Source organism: Mugil cephalus, chromosome 22, assembly GCF_022458985.1.
Source record: "Mugil cephalus isolate CIBA_MC_2020 chromosome 22, CIBA_Mcephalus_1.1, whole genome shotgun sequence".
Classification (NCBI taxonomy): domain Eukaryota; kingdom Metazoa; phylum Chordata; class Actinopteri; order Mugiliformes; family Mugilidae; genus Mugil; species Mugil cephalus.
Window position 1 is genome coordinate 5,379,960 of NC_061791.1, and position 26,589 is coordinate 5,406,548.

Consider the following 26,589-nt stretch of genomic DNA (forward strand, 5'->3'; position numbering starts at 1 on the left):
CACGCTCCGCTCGTAGCTTCACATTCAACAGTCGCCGCTGCGACGAATGGAGACACATCACCAAGGACCAGCCTCTCTACCGACATAGCTTCTCCTCGGATGTAACGGGGATTTTAATTTTTGTTTTTTATTTTTTCAACCCGGAGACGTTTTAGCTCCCTTTTTTTTTCTTTTTTTCTTTTCTTTTTTTTTTTTTTTAAAGGAAGAACCGCCGGAGTTATTGTTGTACGGGAACATAATTCGCTTCCCTTTTTTTTTTCGCCCCACGAAAGCGAGCTCGGTTGCCTGTCATTTAAAAAAAAAAAAAAAAAGGGCGTGTGTGCGGTGTGAAAGCGGTTTAAACCAATTGATGTGGGGGCATATATGGTGTTTTAATACATAGATATATTTTAAAACAATCTGGGTGCGAAGGACACAGTTGAAGATGGGATGCACGCTGAGTACCGAGGACAAGGCGGCGGTGGAGCGCAGTAAAATGATCGACAGGAATCTGCGGGACGACGGGGAGAAGGCGGCCCGGGAGGTCAAGCTGCTGCTGCTCGGTAAGGGGAGGGTGGTCGGTGGTCGGTGGTCGGTGGTGGCCGCATGTGTTAGCCCGCAGCCGGGTTAGCCAAGAGAAGGGAACACACCCTGTCGTAAAAAAAAAAAAAAAACACATTAGAGTTCTTTATTATCATTATTTAGTATTTTTTCTTGAGTAAAATGGTGAAATGTTGTTGGAAGTGTTGCCGAGTTTCAATTCCGCACTCTGGTTAGTGAACGCAACATTTTTAAAAAACTACCCTAAAACACCAGCTACTATACGTGTTTAATTTGCCATTTTTAAACCACTACAATTACATGTATAGTTTTTAAACTCCACAAATGTTAACTCGTCTTTCTTTTTTCTATTTTTTTTTTTTATTTTTTATTTATTTTTTCCCCCTGCTGCTGGCGTCACATCCATTCAGCAGTCTCTGCAGACCATTTGTATTGACTAAATCCTTTCAACAATGGCACATTTCCTCTCATCCAGTCCACAACAGTGCAGGGAAAATAGGCGTAGAGCTCTTTAGGGGCCCGGGCCTGACTCAGTCTGAGTGGGGGGAGAGAAAAAAAAAAAAAAGGAAAAACAAAAACCTCATCATTTTAGGGTGCTTTTCAAAGGCTTAATCCAAAGTTGAGCCTGCTTCCTTGAGGATGGGCCCATTAGATCTCAACGCTGCCAAACATCTTGCGCAACAAATGCAGGAAATTACACTAACAAAGTGGCAGGGACGGCGGCCGTTTACGCGCAGAATTGCCATTGATCAACTTAAATAACCGAGCGATTGTGTGAGATTTCACGCCGGTGTCGAGGTAGCTGCCTCACGACCGTTTCCATTTTCCGGTGACCTTCTTGCGCCCGGACACTTTCCCAAACCCTTGTGTGTTCGCCAAGGAAAGAAAACCACCGCTTTGGTGAAGCAAACTTAAATGGCACGCTGCGCCCGCCGAGGCCTTTCCCGTCGTCGTAATTTCTCGCATTAATTACATGCATTTTGTCGTTTCCCAGCTCCGCCCGCGTGCACAATTACGCGATGCGTGCGCTCGTGTGTAAGTGAATGCCGCTGCTCCCAAGTGTGTGTGTGGGGTGGGGTGAGAAACCGCTGTTATCCTTGTAAATACAGAGTGTAGGTGAAAAACTTTTCCATCTGCCCCTCAGGTTGGCCCGGCTTTCGGGTTGAGTGTTGACATGCACACACACGTGGTATGTGGGTTACCAAGACGCACAGTCTGAAGCCAATGCGAAGGGGCAGGCAAACACCACCTGGCAGAGAGAGCGGTCCCCTGGACATGGACGTTTTTTTATTTTGAAGGAGGCCAACCTTTGTGACATCCAGTTGGGTAGCGTTGGGACATGTGCGTATTTTCCCTCATTAAAGGTGAACCGCATTCCTCGGAAGCTTGGAGGCCAGATGGGGCTTGCTGACTGAACGCGAGCAAGTCGGGTCAGGTTCCTGCTACGTTGCTGTAGGGTGGAATATAATAAGTTTGCATTAGGCATCGCGCTTTTGCACGAACCGGCCAGGCAGCTACTTTGTGGCACCCGTTGCGCCACAGTCGCGTGGCGCCGCTTGCGGTCTCTTCTCCCTCCCACCGCTTGTGTTTGGTCAGTCCATTGTGGTAGCCAGGTAACCTGCCCCGGGCCTCTTCGGGTTACCGCCTGAAGTGACACACACGGGCCGGGATGCCAGGAGAAAGGAGGAGAGGAGGAGCAGCAGCTGTAAGATGAGAACACAGCTAATGACTGGAGCATTAAAAATGGAAAAGCTCCGCCGCAGTGAAGCAGGACTTAGGGCCTTGCCTTGAAGACAGACATGGCTGGAAAGATATTTTGCAGCAAATTCTCTAAACACACCTTCTCAACAACAACAACAACAAACAAAAAAAAAAAAGTAGACAAAGCCGGCAAGGACCCGGAGATGTCTTTAAAAGTCTTTTCGCAGCGCTCAGGCTCTGTCCTAAATGCTAATCACAGGCTTATGTGTTCTCCCGGTGACCGGCGTGAAATCATCAGCCCGACGTAAAAAAAAACCCCTAAATTTGCATGAACAAATGATTTTAATCTCCTGGAGGCCGTGTGTGCGTGCCGTCCAAGCAGCTGGCAAGCTCAGGTGTAAGGGAGGGAGGGAGGGTGAGAGAGGAAATGTGGTCTTTTCTGCAACACATTTCTCATTAAGATCCAAGTCTTTATTTGGCTCCCATTTTATTTCCATCATCTCCAGGACCCAATTACGCTGCTATTCATATCTGTACGCTGAAATAGATTACAATCTCCTCAGCCTAATTACTCTCTCTGTCTCTCTAGAACTGTGGGAAGATTTTTTTTTTTTTTTAATAATAATCTCTAGGCTCATTGTTCTCTTTTCAATGTTTTCCACATTTGTGACCAGCGTTGGCGCATGTGGGACTCATTTCGTAGACGTGGGAGCACCTTATTGACGACCAAACTGCTTAAGTTGGGCGCATTCCTTTTAATCGCCGCAACTGTCATTAGACAAACGGCGTGTGGACGGTTCTGCCCGTGCCCGTGTGCGGGGAAGCCATCTTTCAGCTGTCGATTTTGCCGTTGGGCGGATCAATGCCTGTGATTTAGCGTGGTCATTACCCCCGGTGGGTAGCAGCACTCGGAAAAGGCTCCTGGAATCCTTCATAAGTGAGTCATGGTTAAATCCCCCCCCCCCCCAGAGGCAGAGGTGCATTAAAAAAAAAATGAAAAGAAAAGAGGATGTGGATAGTGAGAGAGAGGAACAATAAATAATGAAGGGAAAATGTCTACGGGAGGCTGCGAGAATGTAAAAGAGGAAGAGGGATGTGTAAAGCTGTAAAAGAGAGAGAGAGAACATGCTGCTAATGTGGCATTGCTAATGTGTTTAGCACATTGTGCCAAATTTAACATAAGCCTTCCTTGGGGCCGTGCACTGCATACCTAGAAGTGGTCTTGCTGGGCCAAAAACTGTAATATGGGGTCCCTGCAGAAGAAGAGTGGGTTTGAAGCATTGTAGCTTCCAGCTAGCTCGCAACTTGTGAGCGTACACATGTGTCACTTAAAGCCGCCGCGCCCTTAATTTTGCATACGTCTAAGCGTTAATATAATTTTTACGGTTTAGTTATATAAAAAATCCTCCACTGCAGAGTTAAATTTAGCTCTAGAGACCAAAAACTGCTTTTGTTCCAGGCTGTAAACTCGTTTATGTCGGCTGTAAAATTTGGGGCAAACGTTAAACGTTCGCTTTTGGAGCCCCAAGAGGCCATTTGGGGAAGTGCAGTTTTTATGGCCATAAAGATTTCCGACTCTCAGGAATCTTTATACCGATGAATGCAGGGATTTCTTTGCGATTATTTGTGCAAAGGCAAGTTATCGGAGATATTTATCATATGGCAGGTCTATAAATGGTCATTTTTATTAATCAGATCCATCTCAACGTGCCGCCCTTATGAAACATTCCCCGTCCTCCCTGGGTTCTAGCTCTCAAGATCAACCGAAGGGGAGTTTCCAAGAGGAGAGATGTGTTTGCGGTCGGTTAGATAGAAACGTCTCTGTTCTCCGAGGCTGTGGAAGAAGGAAAGGAGAAAAAAAAAACACATCCCTGCGAGGGTTAGGTTGAATTTTCCAAAAATAGTTTGAACCGCCAGAAACAGAAACCAGCTGCTCCAGTGGTTTTGAGTTGTGTTGCTGTTTTTGGGTGGGTGCATCAAAGCTGTGGGCGTGCAACACGACTCCGCGCGGAGGGCGATAGGTCAGGCCTGTGGTTCTGCGAAACCTTTAAAGGTCTGTGTGTGAGTGTGTGTGAGGCCAGATCCACGCGTTTTGTGCTCGCCAGACCTCGAGGCCATTGGGGGACCACACCCTGAATGATATCACCCATCTTGCAGGGGCCTGAGCCAAGTGGCTTATGTAAACACATGGCTCACTTCTAATTGATTATAATGATGATTTAGACACAAAATTTACGGATTTTTTCAAGTTTTAACCAATGGGTTGCAGGGAGGTTGCTTGCAGTTAAAGTTAATTTCCAGCAATAATTCATCAGACGTCAAATTTGTCCATATTTCTAATATCAGTCCCTGATTGATGTAACCAACCAGTTGCAGTTTTAAACGCGAGGCCTCTTGTTTTTTTCTGCTGAGCCGAACTCTCTGTGAGGAGGCCAGAGCTTTGTTTATGACTCCGCTTTGAAATGTTCCACTTTGCGTCGGTATGCGAGGCGTTTGCGGCTCTGGGGCAGGGCCCACGGAGGTGTGACGGTGCCACAGACGAGTCCCGCAGGGATCCACGGAGCCAAACGTTCGGCCCTCAGAGCGCAGGGGAGCTGCCGCCGCAGCCGACAACCTTCGCTCCCTCCGGGCTGCTCCGGCGCCTGAGTGGTGACACGTAATTAAAATAATGTGTCCTCAGGTGGATATCATCCAATTATGCCGAGAGAGAGAAGCTCCTCTGTCGCCACTGAGGGGAGAGTTTAGAGGAATTCAGCAGTAAGATGCTTCTATTTTTAATGAATCTCTTGTTCAAAGTTTTATTTCAAAGGTTCGACAAGAAAGTAGCACACTTTAAAAACACTTTTTTTTGGTCACCACGAGGAAAGTGGAACTAGATTAAGCGGATGATTTCTTATGCAAGAGCGCACCATCTTGTGTCTGCTGACAATATCACGAGGTAACGGGTAGCGGCAGATTTCGTGAGGTGACTTCCCCTTTTTCTAGAGCTGCTGGGACTCGCACAAGGATTAGGTGCTCTCCAGTGGTTTAAAAAAAAACAAAAAAAACACTGGCAGTGGGTCATTACGTCAGCGAGGACGTTTGCTGCTGTAATACGAGGCCGTGATTGCACATTAGTTGATCTAATGTAGTTTATGGTAATACCCATTAGACACCACAGTTCTGATGAGTGCGGTTTACGAGGATATCGCAGATGGCTTTGATTAGCGGAGGAGAGATTTCAATAAAAGAGCACTTTCCTAGCGATGGAGGCATCGGATACAGTAGAGAGCGAGCGGCGGATGCATAATGCATGATGGGCTCGGTGGAAGCCAACACGTCGCGCTCGCCGACGCACCGAGCCTCCTCAGGTGACGCCGGCCTCGCCGCGGAGATGGATCGTCCCGCGCGCAACGAGGGCAGTTGCCATGACGCTGTGACGTTTTGAGAGATCCGGCAAACAAAAGCCGGACGTCTGGTTCCCTTTACGGTCTCCCAGTCTCTCCCCCTGACCTCCCGTCTTTTAATCACACTCGCGGCGTCTCATCGCTCAGATAAACTGCCGTCAAACCCGATTAGCCGACAGCAGAGAGCGGCCTCGGCTGTGCTGCAGCACGTTTCAGGCAGCAGCGTCAATAATGATCTTAATCACCAATAATCGCCTTTTTTTGGACGTTGAGTAACCGGTTTATTGGACTGGAAACATCCCGAAAGTTAAGACTCCTTTTAACTCAAACCCTTTGAGATCAGCCTCCGCTTAAACACGTGGTTCTCAGTTCTTGTTGGGATGCAGTGGTTTACGCTCAGGTTTCATTTTCATGGTTCCTCAGTCAGGAGTTTAAAATTTCCAGATAAGTTAGACAGCGCTTCATTTGTTGCTTTGAGCCTCATATTGAAGTAGTTACGCTCCCTAATAATAACCTGCCCTTCTTTTTCTTTTTCTTTTTTTTTCCTCAGGTGCTGGTGAATCGGGGAAAAGCACAATCGTCAAGCAGATGAAGTGAGTTCGCCGCATCAAATCATTCCGCGCACGCAGCGCCCAAAACAAACTTCTCCTTCCGATCAGATATGCAGAGTGGCACCGCGTGAGATTACACACCGGAAGAGCGTTCATTTTCCACAACACAAACAGTGTCAAACACCAATCATGCTTTTGTGGCGTCTCTCCGGGTAATGTCACACTCCGAGAGCTGCAGTGCAAACAGGTACCGTGCGTAATGGATCGTGAAGACGCCCCGGCAGGATACATTAATATAGAGTCTGCCTATGCATCATGCACAAACTGCACGTGTGTTATGCGTATAAATGAAACACTGCTCTTGTAGAAATGTTATTTTCCTCTTCAACACAGGGATGAGAAATGGAGCGCAGCACAGGTGGACTGATAGATAACTGGAGTATTTATTTTGCGCTGCATGCTCATCGTAGCATGATGCAGCAGACGGATATACGTGTCGTAACGCTGGAAGAGAAGTCTCATTGTTGACAGGCGCATTAAGAGACCAAGCCCACGGTTATATGAAAAAGCAGAGTGAAAAGAGGAAGGTGCAGTGTAATGACCTTTAAAAAAAAAAAACTCTTGAAGTAGTGTGAAGCGTTGTGGGTGTAAATGCCCGTCCACATGTGAAGCATCCTGCTCGTTGCCCTTTGCTTTGTAGCCATTTATGTTACATTTCGTAATGTGATCTTTTGTAGTTACGCCTTTTGGTTCTGCTGTGAACTGAAACCTCGTTCCTGTAGCGACGGTCGACAAAAGGAAGAAAACGACGGGCGATTTCTTCTTCTTCTTCTTCTTCTTCTGTTGTAGGCGCGGTCGACAGTCGAAGACAAAAAATGTGACTAAACATGTCTGCTGTGTGACAGTACTTTACTGTGGAAATTGTGCAAGTGTGCGATTTTTGCGAGGTGGTAGGAGGAGGTTGTCACTCTGTACCACCACCAAAGAAAAATAAATACGCAGAGTAAACTGTTAAGCAACGGTTTCCCAATATATATTATAGAGAGAGGGTCGTGGAGTTTGTGGCGAGTAGAGAACACGGGTTTTCGAGGAGAGCTACCCTACGCTATTCCTCTGACACGGTGCATACCTGAGCTAGGAGAAAATCCTTCATGAAAACCTAGAGGACGACATTTCCATGAAGTTAAGATCAGATCAGTCGATAATGAATATTAAAAAATCCGTATCTGATCCGCATGCAAAAAAACAAACGTGATCGGGACATTCCTAGTCGCCAGTGGACGATCAAGGCTCTGCCTGCCGAGGGATTCCTCCTTCAGTGAAACAAGCACAACATAAAATAGAGGGTTTTTACGGTTCGTCATCAATCTAGAAGAATCTAGTCGCCATGTTGGAGGCACTCGGCAAGCTACACAAAGCTAACAGACTGGAGTAGATCGTGAAAAATGGTGACTTATTGGCGTGTTTTTGGCTCCGCCTTTTGGAATTTTATAGGCTAAACTAAAGGCTAAACTAAAGGCTAAACTAAAGACTAAACTAAAGACTAAACTAAAGGCTAAACTAAAGGCTAACTAAAGACTAAACTAAAGGCTAAACTAAAGACTAAACTAAAGACTAAACTAAAGACTAAACTAAAGGCTAGCTAAAGGCTAGCTAAAGACTAGCTAAAGACTAAACTAAAGGCTAACTAAAGACTAAACTAAAGGCTAAACTAAAGGCTAAACTAAAGGCTAACTAAAGACTAACTAAAGACTAAACTAAAGGCTAAACTAAAGACTAAACTAAAGACTAAACTAAAGGCTAACTAAAGACTAAACTAAAGACTAGCTAAACCAGAATCTACAGGCAAAAGTCTGGACAACATCGGAGTTTGTTCGCCCTGTTTCTTCGGCCTGAAATGTTGATAGCAGAGGCTCTTGACTAATTTTCTAGTGTGATGATAATAATATTATTCATATCAAGCTACTTTCTAAAGGTGATCTCTGCTGACCTGTCATTCCAACACATGTCACCCAATCGGAATCATCCTTTTGATAAAGCTCAGACTTTTTACCTGGAATACAATGAGAAACACAGCGGATTTTATCTCTACATTTTAAGAACGATGTCGCTACTGTAGCAGGCTATTAAATGTCATCAGAATCAGATATAAGTCAATAATACCACATGATATGAATTATATTATTATCAGTGCTCACTACAAAATTAGTTAAGAATTGTCGATATCAACAAATTGGAGTAAATTCGGATGTTGTCCAGCCTCATATCCTGATTTAGCTTTGCTAACCACAATCACCTCCACTCTGATTTTGGCCTTGTTCTCTCTGATTTGTAACAACTCTTGACAGTCTATAACATTCCAAATGTTTTTCACAGTCTGCCGACAATAATTCACCATTTTCCACCATCTCCTTTGGTCCGTGCACTTTGTTTATCTTGCGATAAGACTCCAACATGGCGACTTCCGGATGGATGACGCGCCATGAAAACCCTCTATTGTAGCTCTTCTCGCGGACGCCGTTCTGTATTTGAAAAGAAGACGGCGTCGACGATGCTCCTTCAAGGTTCATTCAAAGTGTTCATTGAAGGCGACCATCAGCGCGGTGAATTCAGTGGCACGACGTTCCACATTCAAGGAACCCTGTGCTCCCATTGGTTGTTGCCTTAAAGTTGAGAGCAGTTCAGCTCGGTTCCCGCCTACTTTGCGTCATCGCTACACCACAGCATAGTGTCCATAGTTTTGCAGTGAACACAACCACTTACTACAAGTTAAACAATGCATTGCAGCTTCAGTAGGAATAAATACTCTAGGCTTTTTAGTCTCGGCCACCCACACGTTGCTGCTTTGATACTTTTAGCCCGACTTTCTTTGACAAATGCATAGAACAATCAAAATATTTCTGAACTCTGTAATCACGTCTCTGTTCAGGATCGTTATAGTATTATAGTAAATAAACTTCCAGGAGTCGAATATAACAGGCGTTTAGCTTTTAAACAAATTCAACCGAGCGTAGAAAAAGCTCCTTTTTCCCCAGACGGTTCTAATTCCTGCCGGCAGAAATGGAGAGCAGAGAGATCAGGGTCATTGTGGCCACACAGTGAAACATGTCGGCTGGGAGTATTACAAGTGGAGCTGAATGTGAGCTGATGAGAAAATCACTCAATTCTAAGAATGTTAAAAAAAAAAGGAGGACATATCATTCAGCTGGGAGAATATGGCCTGTGTGATGGAACCGGTGGAGGGAAATAGCTCGGCTCCTGACTCATTTTTTCCCTCCGTCTCTCTGCAGGATCATCCACGAGGCCGGCTACTCAGAAGAGGAATGCAAGCAGTACAGGGCTGTGGTCTACAGCAACACCATCCAGTCCATCATCGCCATCATCAGAGCCATGGGACGCCTCAAGATCGACTTCGGCGACGCCGCCAGAGCCGTGAGTGATGGAGGGGGACGGTCAGGTTAGGTTAGGTTAGGTTAGAAACCTGAAGTAAATGTGCAGGTAGTAACTTCACATACTCAGTCAAGGCTTTCATCATGTGTAACTCTTGGTAAAGTATTAATGGACGTTCCACATCGAGTGAAACTAGCGAAACATAAAAATATCGGTAGTGGTTTTTCTTGGCTCTTCTTGCCGTTGCCGCTCGATGTTTGAAAAGAAAATATCCGTCAGCGCTCCAGGCCAACTACCAACATGGTGGATTTGGTGCTAGGAGCCAAAGTCATGGACGGAGTTTTCTTGCATTTGGTGTCGTATCTGCGGCGTGTGACGTTTGACCACGATTTAAAAAGGGAAAATCAACATTTAGAAACAAAAACCTTAGAAACAAAAAAACTCCCTCTGCAAACTAACATAACCAGCCAATCGGAAATAGGGTGGGGTTGAATCTTGCAAGACTTGGTTGAGATCCAGCTGCAGCTGATGCTGCATTCAAGACAATTTGTGAAAAAAATGAGCTTTGAGTTGTCAAACACATATTTTAATGTTCAGCAAACGGTGACAATACACCAAACCATTTTTTTTCTCCTCCTATGATGCTCTTCCAATGCTATGATATTGGAAGTCTGAAATTCCTGAGTTTTATTGAATGCATCATCCAAACCAGGTTTTGTCTTCGAACTCACTGTTGTTGGTAAAATTTATGAAGCCAGGACATTGTGTTCTAACTACAAACAAAGGACTTAAAAATAGTAAATAATAATATTAAATGTTAGGATGTAAATTTAGCAATTTAGAGAATGAGAGAACAGTTTACTCTTTACACTATAGGAGTTTACAAATGTAATATATTGAAACTGAATTAAATGGTTGTTAATTGAGCAATTCCTCAAATTAATGAGCTTGACCCTCCCTCCCTTTCCTTGAAGCTGGTTCAATTTGCCCACTTTAAGTTTTTTCACCTACTATTCTGTATGAATTTATGCCCGTATAGGCTCCACCCACATTAATATTTTCTCGTTTTCTCATAGCTTTTGCTGTGTTGCATGTAAAAGAGAGACTTGGGGAAAGGCCGAGACTAAGAAACGATGACACAAACACTAGTTCCTGAAAAAAAAAAAAAAAAATGTCGTTGCCGACCTTGTTGTCTGCGCTAACAAACAGTGTGAAGCTAAATTCTGCATGTGACTAATGTCTGCACACGGAAAAGGGAAGCCAACAGCACTCCAGTCTGTGATACGAAGAGTCAGATGAGATTAGAAACATGTCCCACATATGTTCACATTTAATTTACAGCCCTTTATTACCCAGTCACTGTCATTTCAGCTTGATAGCAGATTAATGCTAATTACAAAGATGGAGTGATGACTTTGATGGCTGATTTATGATCTCCTCCCGTAGGACGATGCGCGGCAGCTGTTCGTGCTGGCCGGCTCGGCGGAGGAAGGCTTCATGACGGCCGAGCTGGCCGGCGTCATAAAGCGCCTGTGGAAGGACAGCGGCGTGCAGGCCTGCTTCAGCCGCTCCCGCGAATATCAGCTCAACGACTCGGCGGCATAGTGAGTCACGCAAACAAGCACACCAACAACACAGCTAATCGTTCACAGGGTTATTTTTGTGAGTCACAACTTCTGATGACTAAAGTCTTTCACGTCACACGACCGGAGCCAAACTGCTTCCACATCCAGCTGCAGAAAGCCAGAAAGCTACGCCACTGCCACGCATCCGTCTGGACTTTTAGACTGTCAATATTTGCTTTCCTCTGCCAAGTCTGAAAAAGCAGTGGCTGGAAAGAGGATTTAATCTTTGACCTTTCACTTCGGTGCAGGAACATTTGCCACACGCTCTAAAAAAAGAAAAAGAGGAAAAAAGAAAAAAAAAGCGTATAGAAACAAACAGGAACACATGTTGGGACACAAACAAAACGATTTCATCAAAAGGCAACTCCGGGGTTTTTAGGGAGGAGGAGACATTTCGTAGGAAACGCCATTGGTAAACCTTTTTTGTTGTTTGCGTGAGGGGGAGATTACTTGTGTTTGTCTGCTACCAACTAGAGGCCACTAATCTCTTTTTCCCTTGTAATTTATCAGCGGTAACCTTGGAGCGCTAACTTGCGTCATTATACGTCCAGAGAGTGTGCAATATCCTGCATGGGTGTGGAAAGTACACTCGACAAACGCATTATTATAATAATAATAATAATAATAATAACAATTAGAACCAGGCTCAATCAATCAGTCTCATAGATGTTTGAAATGTAGGTCAGAATTTTTGGCGAATAAAAGAAGACGTTTCGCTTCCTGAGTCACAAGAGCTCTCAGGTACTTTATTTGGCAAAGATGTGGGACGGCACCCTTGACAGATGGCGAGTCCATTACAGGCCGAACACACACAGCGAGACGGTCACGCTCACATGTTGGGAGTTTCCGTCGCGGGGCCGCGTTAAATATATTGTCGGGCTGTGGGAGGGAGCGCAGCGCCCGGAGGGACCCCGCCAGCCACAGGGAAAACAATGCTGAAAAGACCGGGGCTTAGATTAAACCCCGGGGCGCTCGAACCGCTAAGCCTCTGCACCATTGTGTCTAAACTTAACCAAAAGATAATTTCATACGCGTCCCCTAAGCTCCTTTTGTGAATTTTGTGTCTTTATGTAATTTGTGGTTCTGTGCGACTGAAAATATACGACTCGCGCTCGGTAATTATCTGGTCTGCGCTCTCAGTCGAGGACACGCACTTGAACTTTGTTCACACTCTTCCTCGCTCCCCTTTCTTCTCTTTCCCTCAGCTACTTGAACGACCTGGACAGGATATCCCTGGGCTCCTACATCCCAACCCAGCAGGACGTCCTGAGGACCCGAGTCAAAACCACAGGCATTGTGGAGACGCACTTCACGTTCAAGAACCTGCACTTCAAGTGAGAATTTCTTTTTCGCTGCAAACAGCTGGCTCGGGCTCCAGAAGGCGCTTCACGCGACGGCTTAATTAGCTTTCCTTCCTGCGGGTTGACTCACTCGCTGTCATAGAAATTCCCTTTTGGTGGCGCGCAGCTGTAAGTTGTGACACCGTTTGTGAAGGTGTTGCGCGCATCAGCGGTGACACATCGGCCTGTTGGCAAACACCGGCAGGAAGTGGGGGCAGGCCGATGATGTCACGGTGTTTGGGAGACGCTTCGTAGCTCGTTTTTAGCTGAGACTGAAATTCTGCGTAGCTACATAAACCCACACAGTTATTAAAGCTAAGGAAGCGTATGGATTCGTGTTTTATGAGGGATAAATGAGGCTTTTGTTAATCCGCCGTTTCTCATTTCTGTAAATTCAGAGTGTCTTCCTGGAGTCTGATATGAATGAATCCATTGTTAGATATTCCCATAAAAATATATGTACAACGTCCTGATTGAGAGACAAGGTTCTTCAGTTCTTGCCCTTTAAACCTTTCAGTTGATTAACCCACATTTCTTGCTGAACAAAACGTAAATCAGCATAAAGCGAACAACATCGTTTTTCTTCTTGTACCATCATATAACATTTCCGCAGAAGTTTCATAACCTTCCAGCGAGAGCAGATAAAGAGTTTCTTTGTTTACTGCCCTCGTTTACTTACAGCTTTAAGTGGGGAAATTACCAGACGGCCTTTAGGCTATAGGTCTTCAACAGGGGGGTCTGAGACCCCTAGGGGGGATGTGGAGGTACTGCAGGGAGGGTCGCAAAATGTTTGGTTGATTAGACATTTTTTATGTAGTTTTTTAATTTTCTCCCACAAATTTAAAGAATTCAATCATACATACGTTGGTGAAATCTCGTGTGTTTTATGTTTGTGGCAGTTGCACGTCCACCCTCATGTCTCCATCAGTTTGCGGGTCCTTGGCATGAAAAACCTCTTTGTTATACATCCATGCATGAACGAACACATTTCCTCCTGTCTCTGCTCTCAGAATGTTTGACGTCGGCGGCCAGCGGTCCGAGAGGAAGAAGTGGATCCACTGCTTCGAGGGCGTGACCGCCATCATCTTCTGCGTGGCCCTGAGCGACTACGACCTGGTGCTGGCTGAGGATGAAGAGATGGTGAGCGAGTGTAAAACGGGAGAATAAAAGACCTTTTACCTGTGATTTAGGGATCACCGAGCAAACGGTCTTTTTTTTTTCCTCCTCAGAACCGAATGCACGAGAGTATGAAGCTGTTCGACAGCATCTGCAACAACAAGTGGTTCACGGACACCTCCATCATCCTCTTCCTCAACAAGAAGGACCTGTTCGAGGAGAAGATCAAGAAAAGCCCTCTGACGATCTGCTACCCTGAATACGCTGGTGAGGATGGGCCCAAAAGTCACCCAGACTAGGGCTGGACGAAACGTGATCTATACGTTATATATCACCGTTTTATTTAGTTGAAACACAGTATACGTTATATATCTCAATATTTTATTTGAAAGACCATATACAGTGTGTGTGTTTACATATATATATATATATGATAATATTTTTTGTTGTGATGCGATATATGTTAAATATCTTGATATTTTTTAGTAGAAAGGCGACATACGATATATATTGCAATATTTTTTCCTGACAAGTCGAGCCATAAATTTAAGAAGACATTTATATGACAAATGGCTATATAAAAAAGGTAGGTGTCGCAATATTTTTTAGTTTAAAGACAATATACAGTGTATATATGATAGTAATTTTTGTTGAAATGCAATGTGAGATATATATCGCAATTTTTTTTTTTGTTGAAAGCTGATATATAATATTTATTGTACTATATTTTTTGGGTTGAAATACAATATATAGTATATATACAGTATATTTTTTTTAATTGAAAGGTGATATCAGAATATCAACCATATATGTTATATATCTCACTATTTTTGTTGTTGTTGAAAGGCGATATACGGTTTATATATCGCATATTTTAATGTTGAAAGACAATATATAGTGCAATATCTTTGAACTGAAATGCAATATACGATTTATATATATAGCCGTTAATTTAAGAAGACACTCTGAATAGACTGCTGTACATTTATATGACAAATGGCTCAATATATATATGGAAAAAATCAAATAATTGTGCAGTGGTGAAAAGAGAGAGTGAGACTTAGGAAAGAGGAAATAGCCAACATGGCGGCTCTTGTTTAGCACAACATGAACTATGTCCCTTATAATATATATATATATATTTACATCCTATTTCTAGTATGAAAACATATGGATATATGTTAAAAACCTCCATGTATCACTATTATTAGCATGATGCTATAGCTAGCAGCCAGTTAGCTTAGCGAGAAGGAAACTTCTAATCTGTAACTGTTGACAAATAGCAGAAGTAGATGATGATGAGTTGTCAGACTGTTCCTTAAAAGACACTTCATCTTTTGTAGTGGTGACTTCCTGGCTACTTCACTTCCTCCTCCTCACCTTCTTCTTCTCCTCCTCCTCCTCCTCTTCCTCCTCCAGGCTCCAACACGTACGAGGAAGCTGCCGCCTACATCCAGTGTCAGTTCGAGGACCTGAACAAGAGGAAGGACACCAAGGAGATTTACACCCACTTCACCTGCGCCACAGACACCAAGAACGTGCAGTTCGTCTTCGACGCCGTCACCGACGTCATCATCAAGAACAACCTGAAAGACTGCGGCCTCTTCTGAGGACAACGGCCACGAAGGACGACGACGACGACCTTTTTTTTCTTGGTGAGGAACCTCCTCAGTTTCACCAGCCCTCCTCTTTGTCCTGGCTCACATGCAGCAGACATGTGTGCATCGTTCGGTCACGGACCGGGTGCACATGTCATAAGGATTATGACTAAATATGTAGCATGTGGACGGAGTGGGAGTTGCAGAGAGGAAATCTGTAGGGGTCTGGTTTAAACGTCTGCCTGCATCGTAGCTTAAGTCTCTCTAAAAAATTTACTTAAAGCTAATTTAAAGTTTAAATTTACCAGGCGTCAAACACAAAGATTCAGCGTAATGCGCTGTAATTTAATCAGTGGATAGCAAAAACAGACAAAAAAAAAATCTTCTATCAAAGAGTTTAATGCATTTTCTGCTCCATTTAGATGTTTGTGCAAGGTCGAGCTCTGTGAAGCCTCTTTAACCGTCCTGTGTTTCTCCTCCTCCTCTGTCTGCAGGCGGTGGAGCCAGGTTATTGTGCATCTTTGGTGGGGAAGATGAGGAGAGGATTAGTCATGGACCAGTGCTGTACTATATGCCACTTTTAACAGCTTTATTTATGTTTTTTTTGTTTTTGTCTTGGAACGTTTTTGAACTAGCATTTGTGTAGGATGTTTGTATCATTGTAAAAGCGTCACTGCGAATTTCCACTCTCTATTTTTTTTTCCTCTTTCTTTTTTTTTTTTTTTTATTATTTTATACTTTTGTTTCGGAGGAGAAGGTTGGAGGAGATCACGTTTTCGCTGTTCTTTCTGCCGCTGTCTCTGGAAAAGGAAACTTTTGCCGTTGGTGGAAATGCTTCTTTTCTTCCTTCCCTAAAACCGAAAAAGAAAAGGGAAGAAAAGGGGTACGACCTTTTTGAGTCCAGTTTGTTGGTACTTGTGCCTTCGCATGCCTTTTACTGCGGTCGTAGTCCCCGATGCTTGTTCTGTTGCCTGCTGAATTGTTCTAAACATAAAGAGGTAAACTGTTTTCATATGTTAGTGTCTCTCTCTGCTATCTTCTGTGTGCACACCACTGAGCTATCAGGAGGAGGAAGATTTCCCTCTGGTCTAATAGGTACATGGGTCTCCATGGTGACCGACATGTAGCCTCCACAGTCCCCCTACCCGCCCACCCCTACCCGCCATGACAATGGAAGGCCTCGATGGCCGATCTCCCAGTACAATACTGAGATGTATATTGTTACATTCGCCCCACAAATCTGGGGTTCTGGTTTTTAAGCAGCTGTACAAAATATCCATTCTTCCCAACCATTCACAAAAAAAATGGTTCGTCGAAGGCGCCGAGCTTATAATACGCTCAAGCGTTTCGAGTGCAAAGACCAGAGTAGGCACATTTTACTGTATATTTTAATGTATTTAGAGGAGAGGGAAAAAAAACAGAAGCACAGAACAGACTGGTGTTAAAGGCGAAGGGTGAGGTCTGAAATGTTTCGAGGTTCAGGCTCGAGAGCGCGGGCAGCGTTCGAGGATCCGAGGAAACCCATCCTTCAGGAAGATGGTCGGGAGGAGGGGGGAGGCTGGTCTGTGATTCTAGATCAGAGCCACTTTGCCAAGAGGAGTGATGATGATGATAAATCTGGTCCCGGATCTGTTCATATTAAAAACTAAAAATTAAAAAAAAAAATTAAAAAAAAAAAACTGCCACAACTGTCAATGTATGTGTATGTTCTCCACGGAAGGAGAATCTTTGTAGACTCATCTCCCTTATTTTGCTAATAAAAACCATTTACAAACCACATGGAGTTTCTGTATCATCATTATCTGCTGTATAATGTGAGTCTTTGACAAATGGGAACAGATATTGGATTGTATCATTGTATATTGAATCTGTTTTGCTGTTGCTTTAATTAGCTGCAGAGGCACGGAGGAGAATAACAACATTCAGTTCTGCTCCCCTTTTTTAATCTCTTAAATCTTTCATTTAGGTCATGCTGGCATCATATGTTCTCCTAAAGGATAAATACCTAAGACTCTCCTTTGGTGTCTGATGACTTGGGAAGTTTTTCGTCTTAAACACACATTTGAGGTGTTTTTGTAACCGTTAAGCCACGCAATTAATGTGTGTGTGATTCTTTTGTATTTGTGAACAGAGGGTTTGCAGCACAGACTGTACGCGGTTATATGCACTGTATTCATTTCTTGTCAGCCCAGGCACCTTGTTATTTCCGAACTGGGAGTCTCGCAGAGGCAATTACAGACAATATTGACAGTTCTACACACAACCTCCATCACATTTGTATTCCGGTCTGGACCTTAAAGGCTGCGTTACTGCAGCAGCCCTCGATGCAAAAGGCTTGTTCGGATGAAAATTAAATTACACGTGGCCTGAGCCGCTCGTGCGAATGAAGAAACCGCCTTGATCTCATTTTCCTATTACATACGTATACGTAGACTATGATGTAAAGCAGTCATAAGGTTGATGTGTGTCTGAGTCGATTTGCATTGTAAATGTGACTCGTGGATGCCTTCGGGGGGTGGCATTCTTAGAAGAGCCTCCCTTTCTAACAATAGCACGGGAGCTTTATATTAAACGTGGTGTATTTATGCATAAACTAGAATATTTGGGAAAAGGCAAAGAAAAAACAAAGCTATGTGCTTGAGTCTGAAGCTAAGGAAGGACAGACATTATAATCAAACACAACATTTCATGGGACACAAAAGTTGCATCTGTTCCCCTCGGGCAGGTGGTCAGTTCTTAGGAAGTCACTGGAAAACACTACCGAGAACACTAACAAAAAGCTATTGTCAGTGGGCCTAGCATGTAACACATTACGTAGCCCATATAAAAACAGTTATTTGTCAAATTTAATTGATATATATGTAAATATATATGGATGCTAGCCATCCAACCTGCGCATCACGATGCTTCTAACTACATGCTAACGTCAGTATGCTAACAGAGACCGCGGTCTTATAAATGCCCACATTTGAATGAATATGAACTTTGAATTTGACTTTCAACATTGTTTAGTGTGTTGACCGTAGTACGTCGTCTTTCAAATAGATACACACTGTTTTGGATCGTTAACACTTGAAATACACAACAGGCCTCTCAAGCTAGCTGCTTGAAGTTAGGGTTAGCATTTTGGCTCAGGTGTTCCTCCTCAGTAATTAAAACGATGATGAGTCTTCTCAGTTACTCACGTTATGGCTGATCTAAAACTTAGCTTTGTTTTAGATATTACTTCTGTTTATGTAAGGTCCTGCTATGTGAATGCTAACTCATGGCTTACAAGGGCACTTGGCGGGTCAATTATTTTTCACCTGTGTTTTTCCTGAAACTCAAAATGTCCTCACGCAGTCCTCTCAGGTAAGCCATGTTTGCTCCTGTCTTTCATAAAGCCGGACACGCATTCTTTAACAGCACTCTTATGATCCTTTAAAGCCACCTTTGTTGTCTCTGCTACGCTGCCGGATTAAATGCCGAACGCGACAGGTGGAGTCACAAACCAAGATAACAGACTCGGCAATATTTACCTAGAGTCTGCTAACATTAGCCACCATATGCTAATGCAATGGCAGTAGCGTGTGTCACTGCTAACGATGCTCACAATTTTCCATTTGCCCTCTTGGAGGTTACACAACCTATCTTTATTCGGGATGGTTCAGCATTGTCGCGCCACAAATACTTTGCATGTGCTTCATTTGCACTCGTATCCACGCTCCTGATTTGCCTGTGCGCCTGCACGGTGGAGTCCCTGAGTTTGAGCTTCAGTTGCAAATTAACACAGAAGTGGAACAATTCTGGGAGCGAGATAAATAAGAGAAAACGGTTTTGGTTGTGTCGGGGTGGCTCCCATGGGTGCAGCCAGTCGGAGGAGGAGGAGGGCGCATATGCTGTATTTATAGCGCCTTGAAAGAAGAAGAAGAAGACGGGGTGAACAAGGGGGCGGTCATGATGTGGCACAGTAGAAGCAACACAGGCGACACTGTTGAGGTTTTTCTCAGCAATAAGCAGAGGGTGGGGAATGTTTGAAGTGTGTGCGCGAGGGGAGAGGACGAGGAGGAGGAGGAGGAGGAGGAGGAGGGTGTAAAGAGATGGAACAATGGAGGCATTATTTCAGCGTTGTTCCATTGCAGTGTTTGCTTTCTGCTCTCCCTCTCAGTCACTTTCTCCGGGGGCAGCAGTTGGATGCAGAGATAAGACAGGCTTATCAGCTCTGCAGCCATGTCGGACAAGGCGCATTGTAACGGCGAACTGGACACACTCTGGATCTGTGCACATTCTTCCACAGTACACCAGACTGTTTTGTGCATTGTGTTTAGATTATTTACGGTCGGCCCGTTTATCACCCAACTCTTCTATCTCGGTGGCGATTTCTATTTTCTGCTGCCTTAGCCAGGCACTCTGGATTGGCCCCCTCAGAGAGGCCACTTGTTTACAGTGGGGCTGTCCGATATGGTTTAAAAACTCTTCCGGCTAAAATTAACACATTTTCCTACACACACACACACAGGCGGATTTATTTTTACGTCAGTCACACATTGTGGCACGTCAAACGCAAAAAAAAATGACACCGACACATCTGCAACACCAAAAACACAAATAATCCTGCCAGCGTGGTTATGACGTTAGCTTGACAAACTCTTGGTCTTGGTGGTTTCCTGACGCCAACAACATGCCTCACTGCGGTGTTTGGCAGATGTTAACGCTTCAATGCCAGGCATTTTGGGTGCACAGCTAGCGCGCTACTTCATTTAGAGGCAGAACAAGACCAGAATAGGAACTAAGTGGCTTTCCTGGGCCCAGGGCCCTGGGCTGTAGTCTTCATATTCCAGGCATCCTAAGGTCGGAGGAGGGAGACGTGCATTAGGTCATTACAGAGGAATGTTTGGGACAGTAAGGTCACTAGTCCATGGCACAACCATTTTTAATTCAGGATGATAAGAAAAAATTAAATACAGATAGCCTGATATTAACTAAGGGAAAGCCTTTGAAGTATGTAGTTGGGGGAACTCTCTAGTGGATACTTATCCTCAAGGAGTCCTTGTTTGGCACTATTTTTTTAGTAAAAGTAGCTCCAGTTAGAACTGTCAAAAGAGACGCCATTTCTTCTTTAATTTACAGTTAAGTTTGTGCTGTTTTTCATTTGTTTTTGTGCCTGTGTCAGGCTGTTGGCATCAAGGAGTGGGTGGTACATGTCTAAGCAGCATCCATAAGAATGCCAGGTCCAAAAGTTTCCCAGTGGTTTTAATGTTGTGTATCATTCTGTATATCTCAAAGGCTCTACATACAGCCAAACCTTTATGCGCAGCGACATGCACTTCTGATGACAAGGAAGTAATACTCAAATGTTGTTTACTTGGTAAACTGGTTCCAGTCTAAAACTAAATTGGTCATGAAACTGAAGATTTATTTTTATGATCCAGATTAGCTGATTGTTTCAGAAGGATTCGAGCGGCTTTTGTGATTTCCTTCTTTGTCTGACAAGTGTTGGACTAAGAGCTAATAAGCTAGGAGACTCTGCATGTACTTATCAATCGGGATCCTCTTATCTTTTGTTCTTTTTTTTTTTTAAATTAAACAAAACAGATTAAGGAAAAGAAAAAAAGATTGTAGCCAGTTGGCTAATTTGCATCCCTTGTCCCATTAGCAGGTAGGTGACATAACACAATCAAAACAAAAACATGATACCAACAGTTCCGCTGACTGGCTAAAATGTTGCTGATGGCCTATGGTGAAATGAAAGAGTCACATTCTATAGAAGATTACACAACAATGGTCACACAACAGATAACAATAATACAATTTTCAGAGAATATTATGTTCACAGATATGGTTTTCCATTAGCCATGCTTTCAGATGTTTCGGAAAATAATAATTTTACGCATTGTGCTTGGTAAATGGTTCCATGTTTGGGATAGCCGCGATAGGGGAAAGTTGCTTGACCAAATTTCCTGAGTTGCAGTCACCCATTGAGCCAGCTTTAGTTGATTTGTTAGAGTTTCTTTGGACAAAATTTAGTAACGGTGGTGGAGCTTGACCATGAAGAATTTTAGAATTATACAATCAGTGTGTTTTACAATGTTTTCCCAGTTTAACTGATTGGATTTATTCAGGATGTCACAGTGATGGTACATCGAGCTTTTCATCAAGTACTTTTAAGGTTGTTTGTAGACTGTTTCAGAGTTGTCTAGAGTTGTTTTACATGATGTTGTCCCGCTTAGCTGTCTCAATGGTTAAGTTATTTCTAATAAATCTAAAATTGGAGAAGTTAAATTTCCTGCTGTTTAAACTGTTGTGTTTTTTCAATTCTTTGACTTTGGACAACAGCATCAGGATTACTTAGATACATAAGTGAGAGCTCTCAAGCCATTTGTACACAGAACTCATAACAGCTGTAAGCTCTTATGCCGCTTGTGTTTTGTCCTTTGCACGTACATACAGAACTGCATCGTCAGCATACATGTGACAGGTTACACCACTGGGGCAGTAGCTTGTCAAGTCATTCATAAAGGGCCCCAGTATTGACCCTTGTGGAACCCCTAGACTGTTGTTAGGGGATGTTGATTTTGTAGCCTGTACCCTGACAAAACAGTATGATTTAAACCAATTCAGTGCAGTCTGTGATAAATTAAAATGGGACAGTTTAGTTAACAGTGTCTGGTGATTAATAGTGCCGAAAGCTTTTCTGAGAACAATAAAAACGGCACCAACAACAACACCTGCATCAAGTTTTGATTATATGTTTTCTAAAAGAAAGCACACAGCTGTCTCCGTGGAGAGGTGTTTTCTAAAGCCGAATTGCGTTCGGTTCACAGGATGTATGGGCTACTATTCAGATGTTCAATGATTTCCTGTTGTAGTATGCTACAAAAAACAAAATCATCACAATTAACCCAATTTTGTTTTTGTTTTTAATGGATTCGTGTGGAACAGAGTACGTGACAGATTGTGTGTGTGTGTGGGCGGGTGGAAGCGGGTGGTGTGTGTGGGTGTGTGCACGGGACTTGTGTGTGTGTGTGTGGTTTTTGCGGCGTTGCAGGAAGCTGTGCGCGTGCTCCAGCTGGACGCCTGCTGTCTGTGCTTCTGCTCGTCACCTGATTTATTTTTTTTTTCTGGCTGTATTCATTCAGGCTGCAGATTCCAGCTTTCATCTCCACACACACACATGCGCGCACACACACACACACACACACACACACTCACTCACTCATACGCAAGCATCCTCCTCCCCGTGATGTCATTGATTCTGAGCTCCATGGCAACAGTGAGAAGGGAGAGAGAAGGAAAATGGAGAGACATCCCCTCATATGAAGGGATGAAGATGTTATAAATAGCTCCTGATGTTTCTAGGTGTCCGACGACGATGGTGGGTGGTTTGGAGACGGAGGTGCAGAGGTGTTTTGACCGGAACATTGTTTCATTGTCAAGTGGCAATTTCAGAACGACGCTCAGAGTGACGCTAGTCGTCGGTGGCGTTTAGGAGAAAGTTTTATATATGTGTATGTTTTTGTGTTGTCAGAAGTAGACATGTTATATCAGGGCTCTGTGAACGTGGTAGTGGGAGAAGAGTGGGCTCAGAGTGGCTCGTTGATGGCATGGATACCCCAACTCACTCCTTTTCGTTTAATAACTTTCTTATTCTCGCCATGTCATCAATCATGGTCTTCTCTGTTTCCACGTGATTAGTTTTAATTCCCTCCAGCGCTCTAATTCGTTCTGCCTCGTCCTTGGTTTCTGTGATCCTGTGCTGAATCCTTACTGAGAATGTATTGTAGTCGCTCAACGTGTGAGTGTGTATCTCATTAACTAAACGAGGACTTCTGTGTTTTTTCTTTGAGTTTTCTAAAAATTGCTGCTCTGTGCAAATTGCAATGACCTGATCTAGACACCCTCCATCGTTGACTTGTTCAGTTGTGGGTTCATGAGCTGAACATCCTTAAACTCGCAAGACAGCTAAAATTTCGCAAGTCCCTGAGATGAATCACTCTTGCCTTGGCTTCGAGTTCTGCGCTTGTGGCCCATCAACAGTGGTTGAAGACTTACCGATGAATCATGTTTGCCTTCCACATACAGATGTTCCTTCCATACAATGAGTACTCTATTATTACGTCATGTTGTTGGTTGATCTCATTGGGAGAATCGGTCCAGCGGTTTCGGTTCGTTAGTTGCCGTAATCGGTTTCCCAAGATATCTTCTCACCACTAAGTTTGTCCCACTCCTGCCACACATTTTTAAACAATGAAAAGAAAAGAAAACACATCAAAGTTGACTAAGAAGGTCTCCCTTGTGCCTCCAAAACAGTTCTGACTCATCAGAGAATGGACATGGACCTTCTGGAAGCCTTTTGGTCCTATGGAGGGGCCTCTTTGGTGGATCATCCCACAGATACTTGATCAGTTTGGGATCTAGTGAATTTGGAGGCCAGGTCAACACCTTGTGTTTTTCCTCATGTTTTTGTGTGTGTGACTGTGGCTGTATCGGCTGCTGCCATCAAGGAGTGCCATTGCTATGGTGTGGGAGGTGCCTGGTCTGGTCTGAGTGGGTGCTATATTCCTGAGTATGCCAGGTCCAAAAGCTTCCCAGCAGAACATTGAATTGTCTTAAGATGGTTATTTACTCCACCTATTAGTGGTCATAATGTTATCAGTGCGCAACCCTAACCTTAACCCTAACTCTAACCCTAACCCTTGGTACCATTTCGGAAACCCTTCAGGTGACTCTGAGAAGAAAAATTAAGACATAGAGGAAAAGTGAGAGGGCTATCGTAAGAGGTTTTAAGAGGTCATAGGTCAATATACGTCTATATTTCTGTGTTTATTCTATAAGTCTTGATTGCGGATACGGTGGCCTGTATCCGCATAATCCCTGATTAATAACAAGCAAAGGGCACGCTGAGTGTCGAGCAGAGCCTCAAAGCGGGCCAGCTCCCGCCCTCTCGCTCCCTTCCTGCAGCCTGAACAATGGTCCAGTGAGAACAGCGCTGCAGGCTTTGATGAGGATGTCTGGGATTAAACGGCGCATTTCCACCCTCTTAACATTCCTGCGTGCCCGCGCGCTGAGGACCTGTGAAGTTCCAGTCACGTCCTCGTTTATTTCACCGAAACTGCTCACGACACCCGGCGGCGGGTTACGAATTCATCAGTGTCACGTTAGCGATCCGAAAATAACCCAACGCCTCTGACGTTGCTCAGAATACACCGGCGCTGCGTCTGGACGATCCGGAGTTATCAGTGGCTCTGGTAGCGAATGATCTCACGGAGGACGGAGGGCGAACACTGGCACACTCATGTGGCCACACTTTGCTTTAATTCATCGCTTATTTTTAAGTAACAGATTGAGGCAAAGATGCGGATTATGAAGAGTCTGATTGGCCCCAGATTTGTGAGAGTAGAGAAAGGATGCCATTATTAAAAGTATTTAAAAAGTCATGTTCTTACGTGGTGCTAACTCAGCCTGTATGTGGGCAGAAGCCTTCTGCAGCTCTCACTGTGAATGAATCACTCCTTATTCATAAGATCGTGGCACACTTTTAATGCTTTGTTTCCTGCAATTCAAACCGACGCCGTTGCATTTGAAGGGGAACCTTCCTTGTCTATCACCTGATGACCTTTTTCGGGGGCTTTTCTTTTTTTTCCAGTGTTTCCACACACAGTCAATATGCTAATGGCCTCGCTTTCAGCTGGATGCATGTTTTCATCCATATTCATCAGCTGGAGCATCAAGAGATATAGTTGTTAATGGACGAGGGAACGCTTGCAGGGTTCAGACCAACACTCATCTATATTTAATCCTGTAAATGGTCATTTAGAGGCACTTCCAGCTGAATACCTAATAACAAAGGGGAAAAACTCTCACAGAGACAAACCGCATGATCAATAGGAGTCGTGGTTATCAGCTGCTTTTTTTGTTTTTTTTTAAATCATTTCAGTTGCCACACGTTTTACTGCCGTAAGACTGGCTTCAATTATTTATCACCACCTCATGGTTGTGTCCGGAAATTGCTGTCAGGGTGGCTGAGCCGGAGCATGTCTGTGATCTAACGGGGAGAAAGGGAGGAGGATTAGGAGCTGAGTGGCAGCAGTGACGAGTGTCCACCAGAGTGGATGCGGCACGCTCGGCGTCCGCTTAATGGCTTCTTGTGGTGTCACCGCACATTAGCGGGCCTCTGCACTCCAGCGTTATCCAATTTATCTATTCAATGAATCATTTAAGTCTGACTTTTCTGGTCTTAAAGTCCATTTAACAAGCGGGAAACGGCCCGTTTACACACATCGCTCCGGCCTAAAAAGCCTCAAATCGCATCGCTCCTGCATGAAAAGTAATCTAATATTTGATGCTGGAGTGGGTCAACATAGTTTCCTCCTCAGCACCAATCCTCCCTGGCTTCTTTTCTCCTAGCTCCCTCTAGAGACGAGTCAGCAGCACTGCACGTGTGTGCAGAGTAATAGCTCACACTGAGGTTCCTAATTAGTGCAAATTTCCTGAGCCGTGATATCATAAAAGCCATATCACAGTCCTATTAGATTAGACCGTTGTCACTTCCTACATTTCCAGCCGCTGGAAGATGCAGATGATCTCCTTAATGTCGACACAGCCCTGACTGATGTTTCCTGAATGAGTCAGCGTCCACCCACAACTCACTGATAATCTCATCTGTGACTAAGCAATGTGTGCGTTGCTACGTCTGTCATATATGCTTGTTATATATGGTGTGTTGGTTCAGGCTCAAAGCACAGCAATAATACCTTAATATATATTGTTTTCAATTATCTAAATAGTGTAAACATATAGCCTATAAATTAAATGTTAAATGTATTTCAAGATGTCTGATATCTTGCAGAAATATAATACAAATAAAACAAATATCCAAATATATTGTTTGTATAATATTATTAATAAGACATTCACTGATGTATTCAGTTATATTTTCGACCGTTTAACTGCCCAGGTTTTGAACTTTGTACAGAACTGAGAATATCTCATCTTTCATACATATTGTAGAGCTAATATTAGCATGCTAACAAGCTAAACAAAAATGGTGGACATGCTGAACATGTACTCTCGTTAATATTTAATGGTGAACATTATTCATGTCGGCATGCACGTTGTAAAAATGCAAGTAATGTCGGGATTGATTTTGTGTGTCTTTTAGCATGGTGCCATTAGCGTTCAGTTCACCCATGCATGCATTAGAGCTGTTAGCGTGGCTGCAAACTCAGCATTATTATTAACCCCCCTGAAATGAAATTTTGGGTTTCATTTTATTCAACTGCCAGAAATTATATATTGATTTAGGTTTGACTGTTTGACCGCAGTTTCAGGCCTATGTTTTTAGAATTCTGTAAGTTGTCCAA

General features: G+C 43.7%; 1 protein-coding gene across 1 annotated transcript; it reads left to right on the top strand.

Annotated features, from left to right (window-relative positions):
* Positions 1–7: 7 nt before the first annotated feature.
* Positions 8–16,926, top strand: gnai1 (guanine nucleotide binding protein (G protein), alpha inhibiting activity polypeptide 1). Its single transcript, XM_047575152.1, has 9 exons — positions 8–542; positions 6,178–6,220; positions 9,469–9,610; positions 11,015–11,172; positions 12,399–12,527; positions 13,544–13,673; positions 13,763–13,916; positions 15,069–15,304; positions 15,742–16,926. Exons 1-8 carry the CDS (start codon positions 425–427, stop codon positions 15,257–15,259), a joined length of 1,065 nt encoding a protein of 354 aa, XP_047431108.1. The 5' UTR covers positions 8–424; the 3' UTR covers positions 15,260–15,304; positions 15,742–16,926.
* Positions 16,927–26,589: the final 9,663 nt, after the last annotated feature.

Bases quoted from the DNA above. Each gene is read 5' to 3' on its own strand.
- gnai1 (XM_047575152.1), top strand. From the start codon at position 425: ATGGGATGCACGCTGAGTACCGAGGACAAGGCGGCGGTGGAGCGCAGT. The intron at 6,221-9,468 runs GTGAGTTCGCCG...GTCTCTCTGCAG, and splicing joins ACAATCGTCAAGCAGATGAA to GATCATCCACGAGGCCGGCT. The intron at 12,528-13,543 runs GTGAGAATTTCT...CTCTGCTCTCAG, and splicing joins TTCAAGAACCTGCACTTCAA to AATGTTTGACGTCGGCGGCC.